The sequence below is a fragment of the Budorcas taxicolor genome, chromosome 5 (assembly GCF_023091745.1).
Source record: "Budorcas taxicolor isolate Tak-1 chromosome 5, Takin1.1, whole genome shotgun sequence".
In the NCBI taxonomy this organism is placed as follows: domain Eukaryota; kingdom Metazoa; phylum Chordata; class Mammalia; order Artiodactyla; family Bovidae; genus Budorcas; species Budorcas taxicolor.
In genome coordinates this window covers 159325286-159343774 of record NC_068914.1, presented here as the reverse complement: position 1 = coordinate 159343774, position 18489 = coordinate 159325286, and the positions used below count along the sequence as shown (strand labels likewise).

General features: G+C 42.4%; 1 protein-coding gene across 1 annotated transcript in view; it reads left to right on the top strand.

The window, feature by feature from the left end:
• SMC1B (structural maintenance of chromosomes 1B) overlaps positions 1-18230 on the top strand; it is an 83338-nt gene extending 65108 nt beyond the window's left edge. The window contains exons 19-25 of the mRNA XM_052639831.1: positions 2144-2242; positions 7615-7771; positions 8274-8428; positions 10946-11097; positions 13048-13117; positions 16577-16687; positions 18129-18230. Coding sequence (XP_052495791.1) covers positions 2144-2242; positions 7615-7771; positions 8274-8428; positions 10946-11097; positions 13048-13117; positions 16577-16687; positions 18129-18230 — 846 coding nt within the window. The remainder of the gene's footprint in view (positions 1-2143; positions 2243-7614; positions 7772-8273; positions 8429-10945; positions 11098-13047; positions 13118-16576; positions 16688-18128) is intronic.
• Positions 18231-18489: the final 259 nt, after the last annotated feature.

The following is an 18489-nucleotide window of genomic DNA, read 5'->3' as shown; positions in this document are numbered from 1 at the left end:
ACCAGAGGGGGAAGACACCTCTCTCCTGCCCTCAGTTAGAAAACTCTTGAGGAAGAACTCTAACTGGTTCATTCTGGGTCATGTGTCCACTCTTAAGGGTGCAGAAAGAGGGAAGGGAGGGTCTGTAACAGAAGAAGTGGATGGAAGCAGAAAAGCGGTACTCACAATAACAGAGAGAGAAATGGAAAGTCTGTTTAAAAGGCTGTAATTTTAGAAGAGGTTTGTCATTGAATATTGTAGAAGCAGCAGCAGCTTTAATGACTGACATCTAAGTAAGTGCTGCTGGTCAAGTATTGCTGCTGCTCCTTTGGTCCTATTGTTTTTCCAGTCAGTGAACTTTCAGAAGTATTCTCCAACATGTGTGCCCACCATGAATGTGAAATTATTTACTTGTTTATTAGGGTGAATGACTTTCATATTCATAGTGGGTTATTTCAAAGCAGGTATTAATACCTTAAGCTAGATTAATACTGAATCGTTATCTAGAAAGGGATACTTCTGCTCTACTTTGTGCTGGTCAGACCACATTGGAATATTGCATTTACTTTCTAAAGCATGATGTTGTCTGAGAGTAAAGTGTCCATGATAGTGAAAAGGCCCAGACTGTGTCATGCTGGGAAGAGAAGTCTTGGGGAATATGGTTATTCCCCTCCAGTAGAAGAAAGTCTGTCACAGAAGACAGAACATCCTTGTTCTTTCTAATCCTCAGGGGGACACTAGCCTTGGGGATGGAGGACACAGAGTCAGATTTCTTCTACTAGGGAACACTTCCTACTAGAAAGAGGGAAGGCCTCTAGTGGTGAATCCCCTGATTGAAATTTTACAAGTACATCTAGTTGTTGGTGTTTAGTTGCTAAGTCGTGCCTGACTCTTTTGCGACCTCATGGACAGCAGCCATGTAATGAGGGTGCTGTACAAGGTCATCTAAAGTCCAAAACAGAAGAGGCATTGGGTATAAATTCTCTTTCCAGAAGGCTGGACAAGGATCGCCACATAGAATTAATTGTCTTATGCAATTGTAGGAATTGTCTTACAACTATTGTAAGGTAGAACTGAGATTTCCCTTCCATGGGACGTCTTCAGACACGGGATGAGTTACCTACATCTGCCAGAATTCTCATAGGAAATTCTTATGTTGTGGGAAAGACTGTACCAGATCACTGGTTCCGAAACCCTACTGTGCACATGAAGCCCCTGGAGACCTTGTTTCCCTGATCACACTTCGAATAGCAAGGTTTTAGGTGACTCATATAGAAGCTTAATACAAAGTACAATGTTGAATCATAAATAGTAGTTGTAAGATTCGAGGGTTCAGTGTTACCCTTTGTGTTCAAATTCCCCTTCTGCGTGAACCGTTTTAGTGTAAATATATTATATAACATGTGGACTTACTTCCAAAAGTAGTTTCATTGGTTTGTTTCAGGTGAGAACATCTGTAGAAGAGTGAGCACAAGGTTTTCTCTTAATTTGTAGGGCTTGCTTTTGGCGTCAGCGTTGCACCAGCAGCCAGCCTGCAGCTGGATAAGTGCCTCTTTATTTGTTCCTTCTTTCCTCCTCTTTCTTTGTTCAGACAGTGACATATATTGACACTGAAATGCATGTTTCCAGCGTTGCGGTAGGCACTGAGACTACAGCAGTGAGTGTAACTACCCTAAATCCCTTGCTTTGCATTCTGCTGGGGTAGAGAGAGGCACAGAAACAAAGTGGCAGACGGTAACATATTCAAGTGTTTGGCAGTGATGTAGGCTAAAGAAAATATAAAGCAGGGAGGGAAGTAAAGAGAATTTGATGCAGAGGCCTTGGATGTCCTGAGAGAAGGCAGCTGGCTAGTAGACGAGGTAAAAGATGAAGAGATACAGATGTGTAGAGGAAGGGTGTCCAGGCAGAGGGCATGTTGCCAGCCCTAAGTGGATGCATACACGGTCTGTTCAAGGAGCCCAGGTTGGTTGGAGCAGGGAGACTAACACCAAGTAAAGTTAAAGGGGAAGCTGAAGCCAGATCATTGTGGCCTTGCAGGCCTGCATAAGGCTTTTTTATCTTCTAATCTGAGTGAGGTGGCCATCAACTGGAGGACTTGGGACAGACACATGAGTAGAGAGCACCATTTTCAGATAACAAGGTAAGGGCTTCGTGTGTTTTTCAGTTGGGAACTGAAGCAGAAGGTACCCAGGCAACCACTGATATATACGAGAAAGAAGCAGCCATTGAGGTGGACTACAGCTCTCTCAGAGAGGATTTGAAGGTAACTGAACGATTTCTGTTATGACTAACTTACGGTAATATTGAATATTTAAATCCTATAGAATAATTTTTAGATGACAGAGCATAGTTTAGGGGGGTAAGTAGATTTCCTAATAGTTTTTAAAGAAATAGTATAAACAGATTGCATATAAAATGCTTAAAACATTTAAAGTGTTTATATCAGCATTTCTCACTCTAGTCTGTAGAATACTGATACCATGAAAGACCTTGTCGAAGAAGAAAAGTTTCTGCCAGTATTTTGAGAGGCTGTTCCCTTCTTGAGGATTCACAATGAATAAAAAAGTCATTGAAAGGTCCTGAAACACACAAAAGCAGCCAACACAGTCCAGCATTCTGAATCACCCTGTCGGCGTCTCAGTGCAGTATCTCAGGAAGTGACAAGTTCTTCCTAGCGGCAGAGCACAGACCAGAAATCCAGTTTCATGGTCTCCTTAATTTAATACCTCTGACTCTGTTTCTGTTACCCCTGTAACCATATGTTGCTCTGTGTTTTGATTTTGTCCTGAAGCTGCTGCTTGTATGAGGGCAAAATGACTGTGGCCTTTCTTGCCTTCCAGCCAACACAACCACAACCCTCAGAGAAGAGAGAGTGCCTTTTGTAGTGGTGCTATTCTTAAGATTGAAGAAAAGCTTTTCCACAGAGGTCCAACAGTTGTCCTCTCATCACAGTGTCCTGAATTGGGTCACATGTTCACTCCTGACCAGTCACTGTTGGAGTGGGATGGACTTAGCTTAGGCCAGGCAGGGTTCATGGGCCCTGTGAGGGAGACATGGCCAAACCTGGGCTTTGTTAGAAAGGAAGAAATGGAGAATGGATGTCAAGTAGCAATAACTACCACATCTTTTTATTTCATGTTTTTAATATTAATATATTTTGTTAGATTTATTGAGTTCTTTTATTGTTAATTGTGGTGCTTTGGGAAATCAGAAAATAACCTCTTATCTATTTTATAGTCTGTTCAGTGCTTTCATATTTAATAAGTCCTTCCCTACAACATTACTCAGTAACTATAAATATTCTCTTCCTGTTAATGATTTTTTCTTTCCCTAATTTAATTTATCTGAAATTTATTTTTATATATAGTATGAGGTAAGAAGCTGTTTCTTAAAAGGTATATAAGTTAACCACTTTACTCAGCATCTTCTAAAAAATTCTTTCCTCCAATGAATTAAAACACACCTTTATCAGATGTTAAATAACGCCTCTACGGGGTCAAGAAAGTTTTCCTGGAAGGTAATGCCTGCCGCACTTTTTCCCTTCTCTCCTTACTCAAGTTAGTTCTGCTCATGGTTTAAGTTCTAGTTTAAATGTTACCTCCAACTGAGCTATTTAAAATCCTAAAAGATGATGTTGTTAAAGTGCTGCATTCGATATGTTAGCAAATTTGGAAAGCTCAGCAGTGGTCACAGGATTGGAAAAAGTCAGATTTCATTCCAGTCCCAGGGGAAGGCAGTGCCAAAGAATGTGCAAACTACCATACAATTGTGCTTATTTCACCTGCTAGCAAAGTCACACTCAAAATCCTTCAAGCTAGGCTTCAGAAGCACGGGAAGATATTAAGAAGAGGTGGCAAGAATACGCAGAAGAACTATACAAAGAAGATCTTCACGACCCAGATAATCACAATGGTATGATCACTCACCTAGAGCCAGACATCCTGGAATGTGAAGTCAAGTGGGCCTTAGGAAGCATCACTATGAACAAAGCTAGTGGAGGTGATGGAATTCCAGTTGAGCTGTTTCAAATCCTAAAAGATGATGCTGTGAGAGTGTTTCATTCAATATGCCAACAAATTTGGAAAACTCAGCAGTGGCCACAGGACTGGAAGAGGTCAGTTTTTATTCTAGTCCCAAAGAAAGGCAATGCCAAAGAATGTTCCAACTACCACACATTTGCACTCATCTCACATGCTAGTAAAGCAATGCCCAAAAATCTCCAAGCCAGGCTTCAACAGTACGTGAACTGTAAACTTCCAGATGTTCAAGCTGAATTTAGAAAAGGCAGAGGGAGTTGGTGATGGACAGGGAGGCCTGGCGTGCTGCAATTCATGGGGTCGCAAAGAGTCGGACACAACTGAGCGACTGAACTGAACTGAGAGGAACCAGAGGTCAAATTGCCAACATCTGCTGGATAATCAAAAAAGCAAGAGAGTTCCAGAAAAACATCTATTTCTGCTTTATTGACTATGCCAAAGCCTCTGACTGTGTGGATCACAACAAACTATAGAAAATTCTTAAAGAGATGGAAATACCAGACCACCTGACCTGCCTTTTGAGAAATCTGTATGCAGGTCAGGAAGCAACAGTTAGAACTGGACGTGGAACAGCAGACTGGTTCCAAATAGGAAAAGGAATATGTCAAGGCTGTATATTGTCACCTTGCTTATTTAACTTAGATGCAGAGTACATCATCTGAAATGCTGGGCTGGATGAAGCACAAGCTGGAGTCAAGACTGCCCAGAGAAATATCAATAACCTCAGATATGCAGATGACACCACCCTTATGGCAGAAAGCAAAGAAGAACTAAAGAGCCTCTTGAAGAAAGTGAAAGAGGAGAGTGAAAAAGTTGGCTTAAAACTCAACATTCAGAAAACTAAGATGGCATCTGGTCCCATCGCTTCATGACAAATAGACAGGGAGACAGTGGAAACAGTGAGAGACTTTATTTTGGGGGGCTCCAAAATCACTGCAGATGGTGATTGCAGCCATGAAATTAAAAGATGCTTACTCCTTGGAAGAAAAGCTATGACCAATCTAGACAGCATATTAAAAAGCAGAGACATTACTTTGCCAACAAAGGTCCATCTAGTCAAGGCTATGGTTTTTCCAGTAGTCATGTATGGATGTGAGAGTTGGACTATAAAGAAAGCTGAGCGCTGAAGAATTGATGCTTTTGAAGTGTGGTGTTGGAGAAGACTCTTCAGAATCCCTTGGACTGCAAGGAGATCCAACCAGTCCATCCTAAAGGAAATCAGTCCTGAATATTCATTGGAAGCTGAAATTCCAATACTTTAGCCACCTGATGTGAAGAACTGACTCATTGGAAATGACCCTGATGCTGGGAAAGGCAGGAGAGGGGGACAACAGAGGATGAGATAGTTGGACGGCATCACCAACTCAATGGACACGAGTGTGAGTAAACTCCAGAAGTTGGTGACGGACAGGGAAGCCTGGCGTGCTGCCGTCCGTGGGGTCGCAAAGAGTTGGATATGACTGAGCGACTGAACTGATTAGATCATAGGAAAGGCAAAGGAATTCCAGAAAACAACCTACTTCTGCTTCATTGAGTATGATAAAGCCTTTGACTGCGTGGATCACAACAGACTGTGAAACAATCTTAAAGAGATGGAAATACCAGACCACTTTACTTTTCTTCTGAGAAACCTGTATGCGGGACAAGAAGCAGCAGGTAGAACCAGCCATGGAACAATGGACTTGTTCGAAATTGGGAAAGGAGTACTTCAAGGCGGTATATTGCCACTCTGCTTATTTAACTTCTGTGCAGAGTACATCATGTGAAATGCCAGACTGGATGAATCACAAGCTGGAATCAAGATTGCTAGGAGAAATATTAAGCTCAGATATGCAGATGATACCACTCTTATGGCAGAAAGTGAAGACAAACTCAAGAGCCTCTTGATAGGTGAAAGGAGAGTGAAAAGCAGGCATAAAACTCAACTTTCAGAAAACGAAGATCATAGCATCTAGACCCATCACTTCATGGCAAATAGAAGGGGGAAAAGTGGAAACAGTGACAGATTTTCTTTTCTTGGGCTCCAAAATCACTGTGAATGGTGAGTGCAGCCATGAAATTAAAAGACACTTGCTCCTTGAAAAAAAAAAAAAGCTATAAAAAACTTAAAATGTTAAAAAGCAGAGACAGCACTTTGCCAACAAAGGTTTGTATAGTCAAAGCTATGGTTTTTCCAGTAGTGATGTATGGATTTGCAAGTTGGACCATAAAGAAAGCTGACCACCAGAGAATTGATGCTTTCAAATTGTGGTGCTGAAGAACACTCTTGATAGTCCTTTGGACTGCAAGGAGATCAAACCAATCAATCTAAAGGAAATCAACCCAGAATATTCGCTGTAAGAACTGATACTGAAACTCCAATACTTGGGCCACCAGGTGCCAAGAGTTGACTCATTGGAAAAGACCCTGATGCTGGGAAAGATTAAGGGCAGGAGGAGAAGGGGGCTGCAGAGGAGGAGATGGTTGGATGGCATCGTGGATTCAATGGACATGAGTTTGAGCAAACTCTAGGAAATAGTGAAAGACAGGGAAGCCTGGTGTGCTGCATTTCATGGGGTCGCAAAGAGCTGGACATGACTTAATGACTAAACAACCACCACCAGATGGGCTGGATCCCTTCTGCTGCCCCATAGTACTCACACTTACCTGGTGGAGGGCTTCATACTGCTGTCTACGCCAGTTTGCATGTCTGACTTCCCTGTTAGCTCTTTAAGGGCAAGGACAGAGTAGCTTTCATCCTTGAGCCCTTATACGTACTAGATGATCGGTATTCTTTGATGAACGGGTGTGTGTCCATTGACAGATGAATGGGCACAGAAATTGTGGCACATATATACTATGGAATATTACTCTGCTATCCAGCTCATCCTAATGAGCTGGATGAAGCTAGAGCCTGTTATACAGAGTGAAATAAGTCGAAGAAAAAGACAAATATTGTAAATTAATGCCTACATATGAAATCTGCAAACATGCTACTGATGAATCTATTTGGAGGGCAGCAGTGGAGACGCAGACATAGAGAAAAGGCTTGTCGACACAGTGAGGGATGGAGAAGGTGGGGTGACAAGAGAGTAGCATGGAAACATACATATTACCATATGTAAAACAGTTAGCTGATGAGAATTTGCTTTGTGACGCTGTGCTCTGTGACAGGCTAGAGGGGTGGGATGGGGAGTGAGATGGGAGGGAGGGTTCAAGAGAGAGGGCACATATGAATACCTGTGGCTGACTCATGTTGATTTATGGCAGAAACCAGCACAGTATTATAAAGCAATTATCCTCCAATTAAAAAAATTTTAAAAAGAAGCGATTACATGAATTGTTTACTTTTTTTAGCCAGATTGAGAAATACAAAGGTGAAGCATGTTCCAAGAGGGCAGCATCCATGATGCCTGAGCTATGAAAGGGCACAGCCAACCCAGGAAGCCACAGTAGCGCCCCAGACCGCGCTGGAGGCTCAGAGAGGGCTGCCAGGGCCGGCAGGGCTGGATGCAGAGCGAGGGAAACGGGCCATACCCTCAAGGGCCCTGTGCCTACTCACCTCAGCACTTGGAGTCTAAGTGGCATGCTAATCATTGCTGTTCTTTGCCAATAACAGGCTCTCCAATCTGATAAAGAAATTGAGGCCCAGCTTAGACTCCTGCTACAACAAGTAGCATCCCAAGAAGATATCCTGTTGAAGACAGCAGCCCCAAACCTAAGAGCCATGGAGAACCTGAAGACTGTCAGAGACAAGTTTCAGGAGTCCATAGACGGTGAAGTTAACCTTTAGTTGGTAGCAAGATCATATTTGTTGGTATTAGGGTTTTTGATTTCTGTAACATTTACCAATAATCCCCCCTGAACTGTACCTTTGTTTTGATTATATATATATTTTTTTTCTTCTGTTATCTTATAGTAATGTACTTTTAATGCTGAATTATTAATTTCTTCCTTTTTGAAAAGAGTTTTGCTTTAATTTAAAAACAGGGGTATTGGTTATTTTTGAACAGTGTCTTCATAGCAGCACAAGAGGCATATTGGATACTCTGCTGTAATTTGTTATTATTGCTTAAAAATGAGCCCTACCCAGAAAAGGGGTCATCAATTTTAATAGTCATTTTCTTGGACTTAATAATAGCTGAGATGTTTTGAAGGTAGACTTAATTCAAGATGGCCAAACTCAAAATCTAGCTTAAAAATTGTTTTATGCTTTAAAGTTGAAATAAGAAAAGCCCTTGGTGATCTCCAAAATAAAGAACACTGATTCTCTCTTAGCTTTTGAGGCCAGCAGAAAGGAAGCCAGAATATGTAGGCAAGAGTTTGAACAGGTGAAAAAAAGGAGATACGATCTTTTCAACCAGTGTTTTGAGCACGTCTCAATCTCAATCGATCAAATCTACAAGAAGCTCTGCAGAAACAACAGTGCCCAAGTATGTATTTCTCACACTCAAATATGAGTAGGAACTTTGTGTTATTTGTGTTGTTTTTCTTTAATGGTGGTAAATCACCATCACGCTCTCTTGAGCGACCCACTTAACTGGGTAAAGTCAGCTCATGAAAATTGGTTATCACCGTGACCTGTGTTCTAGGTCTAGTCAGCCTGGCAAGTCAAAATCTCTGGTCCTGCTTCTTTATCTGCACAATGAGTGGGTTAGATCATCTGGTTTCCAAGTTCTGTTTCAGTCTGGAATTCTGTGATCTGTACTAATTTGACTTTGTAGAGCTGTTAGTGGTCTCTGCAGTAGAGTTAGGGTAATGTAGGGGAAAGAGGTTGATGTGGGGTCTGTGGAGAGGGAAGGAACTAGAGGCAGGGTTCAAGTCTAGACACACCCCTTGTCGTATCGGTCTTTCCATTCCGTGATCAGTATCCACAGCAAATACTGTGCAGTTGGACATGGACAAAAGACGTAGACCAGGTCATATATATTTGAGTTTCCCTCTTTCTCTCGGTATTCTTTTATGACTGACGTAATCTTGAATCACATACTTAGAATTTCAACCAAGAATAACTTTGTTGTGGTGGTGGTGGTGTTTTTAATAAATTTAATTTTAACTGGAGGCTAATCACTTTACAATATTGTAGTGGTTTTTGCCATACATTGACGTGAATCAGGCATGGGTGTACATGTGTCCCCCATCCTGAACGCCCCTCCGACCTCCCTCCCCATCCCATCCCTCAGGGTTGTCCCAGTGCACCAGCTTTGAGTGCCCTGTTTCATGCCTCAAACTTGGACTAGTGATCATTTCACATATGGTAACATACATGTTTTAATGCTGTCCTCTAAGATCATCCCACCCTCGCCTTCTCCCACAGAGTCCGAGTCTATTCTTTGTATCTATGCATCTTTTGCTATCTCACATATAGGGTCATCGATACCATCGTTCAAAATTTAATATATATGCATGACTTCCCTGGTGGCTCAGATGGTAAAGCATCTTGCTTACAATGTGGGAGACCTCGGTTTGATCCCTGGGTTGGAAAGATACTCTGGAGAAGGAAATGGCAACCCAGTCCAGCACTCTTGCCTGGAAAATCCCATGGATGGAGGAGCCTGGTAGGCTACAGTCCATGGGGTCGCAAAGAGTCTGACACAACTGAGTGACTTCACTTTCACTTTCATACTGTATTGGTGTTTTTCTTTCTGACTTACTTCACTCTATATAATAGGCTCCAGTTTCATCCACCTCATTAGAATTTATTCATATGTGTTCCTTTTAATAGCTGAGTAATAATTGTGGATATGTACCACAGCTTTCTTACCCATTCGTCTGCTGCTGGACATCTAGGTTGCTTCCATGTCCTGGCTATTATAAACAGTGCTGCGATGAACATTGGGGCACACTTGTCTCTTTCAATTCTGGTTTCCATGGTGTGTATGCCCAGCAGTAGGATTGCTGGGTTGTATGGTAGTTCTATTTCCAGTTTTCTAAGGAATCTCCACACTGTTCTCCATAGTGGCTGTACTAGTTTGCATTCCCACCAACAGTGTAAGAGGGTTGCCTTTTCTCCACACCCTCTCCAGCATTTATTGTTTGTAGACTTTTTGATAGCAGCCATTCTGACCGGTGTGAGATGGTAACCTCATTGTGGTTTTGATTTGCATTTCTCTGATAATGAGTGATGTTGAGCATCTTTTCATGTGTTTGTTAGCCATCTGTATGTCTTCTTTGGAGAAATGTCTGTTTAGTTCTTTGGCCCATTTTTTGATTGGGTTGTTTATTTTTCTGATATTGAGCTGCATGAGCTGTTTATATATTTTTGAGATTAATTCTTTGTCAGTTGCATCGTTTGCTATTCTTTTCTCCCATTCTGAAGGCTGTCTTTTCACCTTGCTTATAGTTTCCTTCATTGTGCAAAAGCTTTTAAGTTTAATTTGATCCCATTTGTTTATTTTTGCTTTTATTTCCATTACTCTGGGAGGTGGGTCATAGAGGATCCTGCTGTGATTTATGTCAGAGAGTGTTTTGCCTATGTTTTCCTCTAGGAGTTTTATAGTTTCTGGTCTTAAGATCTTAATCCAAAAATTAACTTATTTTTTATAAAGTAAGACTACAAGAAACCTCTTAACTCCTTGAGGGCAGGATTCTTCTCTGTTCCTTTAGAACCTGACCCATAATAGGTGTTCAGTAAAGATTTGATGAAAGGACCAGTGGAAGAATTGAATGAAGGCTGTTTTAGTAAGACTGCAGCATATGCTTCTGAACTATGAACAGAAGACCGATGGGAAGATCTTATCTTTTATGTGTGTTAGAATGTTTTCCCTGTACTACCTATCCAGTGAACCTTGTTATCTCTGATTACAAGTAGAGCTGAATACATTATTTACAAGTATTGGTATATTTTTCCATCAAATGGACAAAAATATAACCAATAGTATTTTGCAGTTCCAAGTTGAACTTTACTAATAGCTTTTTTGATACTGCTAAATAAATAACATGTATTTCAGGCATTTCTTAGCCCAGAGAACCCAGAAGAGCCTTACTTGGAGGGAATTAGCTATAACTGTGTGGCCCCAGGCAAACGGTTCATGCCGATGGATAACTTGTCCGGGGGAGAGAAGTGCGTGGCAGCACTGGCACTCCTGTTCGCTGTGCACAGGTACGGTCACAGTGAGCCCTCTGACTGTGCATCAGGGCAGAGACCAAATGGCCCTTCCTACAGACGGTCTACTAATTACTTGTCTTTATGCAACGTATGTCATACAAAACTATTGTTTTCAGCCAGACAATTCAGGTTATGGTATAGGCCTGTAATAATTTAGACAGCAAATTTAAGAGAGAATTCAGTCTTTGACAGATTTTTATTCAATTTGTTATTATCAAAAGTTACCAATGTCCAGCTTAATCGAAAAGAAAGGAGAAAAGGGGGTACCAAATGGCCAGATTTGAATTCAAGATTGCAAAAAAACAATTCCAACAACAAATCCAAACAAAATAAAAACAGCTAACTTTTATGTTATTTTCCTAGTCCACATTCAGAGATCTGCTATTTAGTAAGGAATGTTAGACAAAGTATTTCTTCTGAAAAAAAAAAAGTTTAACCTCCTCATTTCCACTGATGATGGTGACATTTGTGTTTGTAAAATAAATCACAGGAAAGATGTTAGCAAAAATTAAAGCAATTAACTTTTCAACGTTCAAAGCACTAGATGAAGAACTATGGTATGGATAATAGAGCCTCTCTATTTTCATGATCATAAAGATCAACACAAGTTTTACAGCCGTTTGTTACTGGTCTCAAGAAGGAAAAAGAATTGGTGATGATAGGAAAGTGAAAGAAGATGCCACTAATGCAGGAAGACTTTGAGAGACGGAGGAGGCAGGGACTCAAACAGGAGCCTGTGTGGAATGAATCTTAGCAGAACACTGTTCCTGGGTGTCACCCCCATCCATTTATTCAGCAGATATTTGTTAAACATTTACTGTGTCGAGTGGTGTTAATGGGCATAGGAGACACCGCAGTGAAGAAAACAAATACCCTGCCTCAGAGAGACTTAATTTTAGTTGGGGAAGACAGATGATAAATAAGGCATATTAGGAAACTAATTCTCTAATACAGAGACCATTAGAAAATGACAGATGCTGTAGAGACAAAGGAGGCAATGGCAATAGTAACAGGGAAGGGTTTGCAATATTAAAAAAGTCTTCTGGGAAGGGCTTTTTGAAAGGGTAATATTTGAGCAAAGATTTGAAGAAATTAAGGGGTCAAGTCACATGGGTGGGGTGTTCTAGAGGAGAGTTCTAAGGGAAAAATATTCTAGACATAAGAAATGAGTGCAAAGGAAAGCGCTGAGGCCAGAGTGAGCCTGGTGCCTGTAGAGAACAGACTGTCTGCAGCAGCAGCAGCCGCAGGGTTAGGGAGCTATGGTAGCAATCAGGGCGGAAGATGGTGGCGGTTCGGACCAGCGTGGGAGCAGACACAGTGTGGGGTAGGAGGGAGCCTAATCAACTTAGAGGGATAAGAGCTGCCATTAACTGAACTGGAGAGGAGCACAGGAGGGGTGGGTTTGAGGGTAGGTGAAAACTTTGATTTTGCTTGAGTTTGAGCAGACACCCACGTGGAGCTGAGTAAGCCACTGGACCAGTGAGGCAAGGGTTTGAGAAGTCACAACCGTCAGTATAAGTGTGAGAGCATTCCATCTATGAATGATACTTAAAACATCGAGAGCAGATGAAATCATCAAAGAAGCTAGTTAGATAGAAGAGTGCTCTGATCACTGAGCCACAAAGGCACCGCAGTGTCAAGAAGTTAAGAGATTGTGGAGTTGGCAGAAGGGACTGGGGCCTGGAGCAGTGGGTGGGGCAGGGAGTGGACCATGGTGTCCTGGACATCAGAGGAAGTTGGGGAGGACCGCCCTGGTTCATCCACCTTCCTTTGAAGGGATGTGGACTGGGAACTGAGCGTTGTATTTATCGACATAGAGGCCATTGGTGACCTAGACAAAGGCATACGAAAGGACACGTTTTATTTATTCTGAATGTTCTTAGTCCTGTCCTCCAAGTCTCGCAAAACAAAGTTGTAACTGACGTGATTGTAATTTTTTTCCAGTTTTCGGCCTGCTCCATTCTTTGTTTTAGATGAAGTAGATGCAGCCCTGGACAATACTAACATTGGCAAAGTAAGTTCCTTTCTGATTTAACTTCCAGTACAGTGTTTACAATTCAAGAGTCAGGATGCAGTCAGAAGGCAATTTACCCTGAACAAACATAGTTTGATAGTTGCTGTATAAAAGCAAAATCTAAGTTAAGAATCTAAAAATAAGATGCTTCAGGGCAGTAGTTTTCACTCAGGGTTTAGGGGACTCAAGTAAGGGTCACTGTGCTGGACCCACAGCACTGCTGCTGAGTGACTTCCTTTTCCCCAAATCTAGGTATTGGGACCTAGAGGGTCCTTAAAAGTAGACCACATGGCAGATAGGACCAAATTAGTTGTTTACTGCTGCTAAGTCGCTTCAGTCGAGTCCGACTCTGTGTGACCCCACAGACGGCAGCCCACCAGGCTCCCCCGTCCCTGGGACTCTCCAGGCAAGAACACTGGAGTGGGTTGCCATTTCCTTCGCCAGCGCATGAAAGTGAAAAGTGAAAGTGAAGTTGCTCAGTCGTGTCCGACTCCCAGCGACCCCGTGGACTGCAGCCTACCAGGCTCCGCCGTCCATGGGATTTTCCAGGCAAGAGTACTGGAGTGGGGTGCCGTTTAATAAAGTCCAAAATAACATATCTAAATAAAATTCCAAAGGAATTAAAGTTCAAAATTTTGCTCCCCTTCATTTATTAAAATGTCTCCAGTCAGTTAGTGCATTTGCACATAATCCTGTTTTCAGTATTTGAGACCACGAGGGAACTAAGGACACAACTGAAAATCAGCCTTAAAGATCCGCCTGTGACAGACTCTCAGACATCTCAGCCATCTTGACTGTAAATTTCGGACTTGACTGGAAGGGTGACCACAGGATGGAGGCAAACGCTGGCAGCCCCATCACTGCCCAGGCTGGGGCGGCCCCATCCTGCAGAGATCCTGGGCCGTGGTCCTATTGCCAGAGCCGTCCATTTCTGGAAGGAGACGAATTAAACTCCTGGTCTTGATTCTAGGTTCATCAGCCTTCCAGAAGTGACTGGACTTAGCAATTATAGCTGTTTATAAGGAGGCTGCCCTGGTCGTTGGAGAAGGAAATGGCAACCCACTCCAGTATTCTTGCCTGGAAAATCCCAGGGACAGAGGAGCCTCGTGGGCTGCCGTCCACAGGGTCGCACAGAGTCAGACAGGACTGAAGTGACTTAAGAGCAGCAGCAGCAACAGCTCTGGTCATGCTTACAGAGAAGGTCTCTAGTAATTTGTTAGGTTGGCATTCTGGGTTATACTTTAGTCTTACAAACTTGGTTACTGAGTCCAACCCTGAGAGGTGTATTGAGTCTTGGGCACCACCCTGAGTCTCTGCAGTTGACCTCCCTTTCTCTTTCTCTGTTGAGCCTCTTGTGTGATCCTGGAAGACGCAGGGACTTTCCAGGAGCTGCAGCCCAGGGTAATTTCTGGTGGGAGCAGTGTCATCTTCCAGCATTTCCAGGCTGTATTCATCTAACCCAGCATTTCCAGGCTGTATTCATCTAACCCAGCTCTCTCTAGGGCCTTGCTGTGTGAACATGTCACTGCATACATAAGAACAGCACATGGGGGCCACACCCACAGAAGCTAGGGGCTAAATCCAGAGCCCCCTGAACCTTGTAGAGAACAGGCCAGAGCCACGTTCTGTGACCTGCTGGAGATGTCGGGATGGCTGGGAAAAGGAAACAGGAATAGAGAGAGTCTTGATTCATCTCTCTGGAATGCCAGCCAGTCTGCATCAGCTGCTTGGACTCCGAGGCCTGACTCATTTGGGAGAATTTCCCCTCAGGAGGTTAATTTTAGCACTTTGTATCCCCTATCCTTTGTGTGGGGGGCGGGGGGTGGCTCTATCACTGTGGACTTCAGACATTCCCCTTCTCTTTGAAGGGGAACTGAAGTGTACTCCATTGTTGTTTAGTCAGTTGTGTCTGACTCTTTTGTGACCCCATGGACTATAGCCTACCAGGCTCCTCTGTTCTTGGGATTTTCCAAACAAGAATACTGGAATAGGTTGCCATTTCCTTCTCCAGGATCTTCCTGAACCAGGGATCAAACCCACATCTCCTGCACTAGCAGGCAGATTTTTTTACTGCTAAGTCACCAGGGAAGCCCAAGGTATCCACGTGAAAATGAAGTCGCTCAGTCGTGTCCGACTCTTTGCGACCCCATGGACTGTAGCCTACCAGGCTCCTCCATCCATGGGATTTTCCAGGCAAGACTGCTGGAGTGGATTGCCATTTCCTTCTCCAGGGGATCTTCCCGACCCAGGAATCGAACCCGGGTCTGCCACATCGCAGGCAGACGCTTTACCGTCTGAGCCACCAGGGAAGCCCAAGGTATCCATATCTTCTAGCAAAATTTAGATGTTTGTATTAGTGGAATCTTAAAGAACTAGGTCTTATTTAGTACTCTTTTCTATTGGCACCTATCCTATGTACTAAAAACCTCTTAATTTCCAGTTTCCCTTTGAGATTTACATTCCCGGCACCCCACTGCTGAATTGAGTATGAGCATGATGTAATATGAGCAACTGTGAAGGAGCTTCCACTCCAACTTGTGGTCAGGGTACCCAACCCTTATCACACGTGACTCCTAGCAAAATGCATGCCTTGCATTTTTGCGTCCTGTCTCCTCTTCCATTCTGTCAACACCCTAAGACTTTTTAAAGACCTGTCTCACAGCGGCTACCATTGCTTCTAATGGGGGAGTTCCTTCCATGAATTCAGCCTCTTAGCCTGAAGCATTTTCTCCCTCTCATCATTCACCTCAACTGCTGACTCATTTCCTCTACTGAAGCTGCCATTCCTGCTTCCAAAATACGTCCTTCATTTCTTGAGTGCAGTCAGGAGAAGACATACTGTAAGCTTGCAGAGAAATCCAGGGTGTTGGCAAGTAACCGTTAAAACTGTAGTTTGAGTCCAAATTGTTCTTCATAATTTCCCAAGTTCTGAGTAGTCTGTCCACCAAGACCCATTTCTTTGCAGTCTGTCTTGTTCTTATTCTCATTCCTTGGAATTAAGTCTTTGAGTTTCCCTCTAACCAAATGAGTTGATTATGGATTATGAATATATATATAATTGTCATATTTTTCTCATCTTAAGGCTTTGATGGCAAGATAGGAAGTTGGAAGTTTAAATACCACCCTTTACCCTAGAAATATCTGAGTGGTAGTTTTATTGTCAAGATTGATTGCCTATTCACATCATGGTATCTCAAGTTAAGAGTTTTATTCTTAAAAATATTCTTCCAAGTTTTCAATCATAGATTTAATGAGCCTTATATATTTTTTTTACTAACCTCTTATTTTACAGTCTGACTGTTTCCATTTCTATAGTGGATTTATTGAGTTTACAGAAAGAGAAGTAAGTGCCTCGTCATCTAAAATGGGCAGATTGAGACCTGCAGAATCTGTCCTCAAAGCCCCCAAAAAGGAGGCCTTTGCTTACTGATGAAACATATGCTTTCTGTTTCCTCCCAGGTGTCAAGTTATATTAAAGAGCAAACTCAGGAACAGTTTCAGATGATAATCATTTCCCTCAAAGAGGAGTTCTATTCCAAAGCTGATGCACTGATAGGCATCTATCCAGAGGTAAAGATAAAACAGATAAAGTCACCTTATAGTGTGTCCTGACACCACAAGTTCCTAGTATACTGTTTGATTTCTGCAGTTTATTAATATAGGCCTAAATATTTTTTAGTCAAATGAGACTTCATAGTAACTACTTAGATATTTTTCTATGGCAGTACAGAGAAATTTAAGTTGTATTTTAAGTGAAAAAGCAAATAGAAAACTGTACAACATAAGTATAATTTTGTTTTTAAAACAATAGTACACATTAACTTACACAAACTGTTGATATTATCTTCCATATTTTTATGTTTGAATGTTTTAGCAACAACAAACGCACTGTTGTAGAACTAACAAGGAACCATTTATCCTCCAAAGCTACTAAAAGAAAAAACAAAGAATTTGACAGAGTTCCAAGTTGTATAGTAATTTCTGTAATTCAGTTTCTTAAGCCATTGGAAGTCCTTAGCTGAGCTAATGGAGCAGAGCAACTCATTCAGATCATTCAGTTCTTGGACAATTAGGTTTTACTTCCTGAGTTTTCCTTTAAGATAAAAATTAAAGCAACTGTACTCCAATAAAAATTAATTTTTAAAAAAACTGAAAAAAAAAAAAAGCTAAGATTAAAAATAAATTTCCCTTCCTGTGCCTAGATAATGTCAGGGGGTCACTGGAAGAGAACTGAAAGTTCTCACTGCCAGTGTAGGGGAGGGGTGAACTCTTCAGGGGTGAGCCTAGGTCTCAGCTGGGCCCTGTCAGCCACACCAGACAGGTCATTAATGTGCATCGTGCGTACACGTGGGCACACCTAGCAGTGAGTAACTCAGAGGAGGCAAGAACTTGGACTTGTAAGCCAACCCTAGGCTAAAATAAGCAAAAGGGCCTTGGGGCTTCTGGGAAGGGAAGGCAAGCAATGGGACAGTGAGCTGAGAAAGCACAGTAAACAAGGACTGTTCAGTCAGATTTGCTTTGCTGATTCGAGTGCCTTCTCCACTGAGGAAGAGTTCAAAGTGGAAAGTATGTCACCTTTTACAAAGATGTAAATTTCCTTTACAAAAGGGAAACTTGTGCTCAGCTTTTAGAGCTTCTCCTGTACCTGCTGGTTCTCAGTAGCCTCTAGCTCATAGCAGTCCACATGCAAAAGAGGCATATTTCTGGGTGGCACATTCTGGTGCCTTCAGTTCAGTTCGGTCGCTCAGTTGTGTCCAACTCTCTGCAGCCCCATGAATTGCAGCACGCCAGGCCTCCCTGTCCATCACCAACTCCCAGAGTTCACCCAAAATCTGGCACCCTTACCAAAAACAAAACATAAAGCTGATGGAAGTGTAGAAGTAACACCTTCTCGGAAGGCTATAAGGAGGTTCCTTTAAAATGCAAATCCAGACTCACTAATAGCTCTTTACCTTTAATAGCACTTACTTTCTACTGAAACTGACTTTTAACTGTCTTTTCTCTGTTTCAGCACGACGACTGCATGTTCAGCCGAGTTTTGACCCTAGATCTTTCTCAGTATCCAGATACTGAAGGCAGAGAAAGCAGCAGGAGACAGCGCAAGCCCCACTAGGGCCTAGAATGCCCTCGAGCTGGGAGCAGTCACACAGTGCCCAGGCCAGTCTGTTTAGCTCAGACCCAGACTGCTTCTGGAGCAAAAGCTAGGTGGCCTGTGTGCCATTTGTGGAAAAGCTTGACTGTTACAGGTAAAGATACTGCAGCTCACATCCGTTAAGGAGTGTCCAGGCCCCACTCCAGTAGGTAATGTGTCCCATGAGAGTCAGCTTTGATTGAGTTTAACAAACCACCACAGTTTAAACTTTTAAACATTT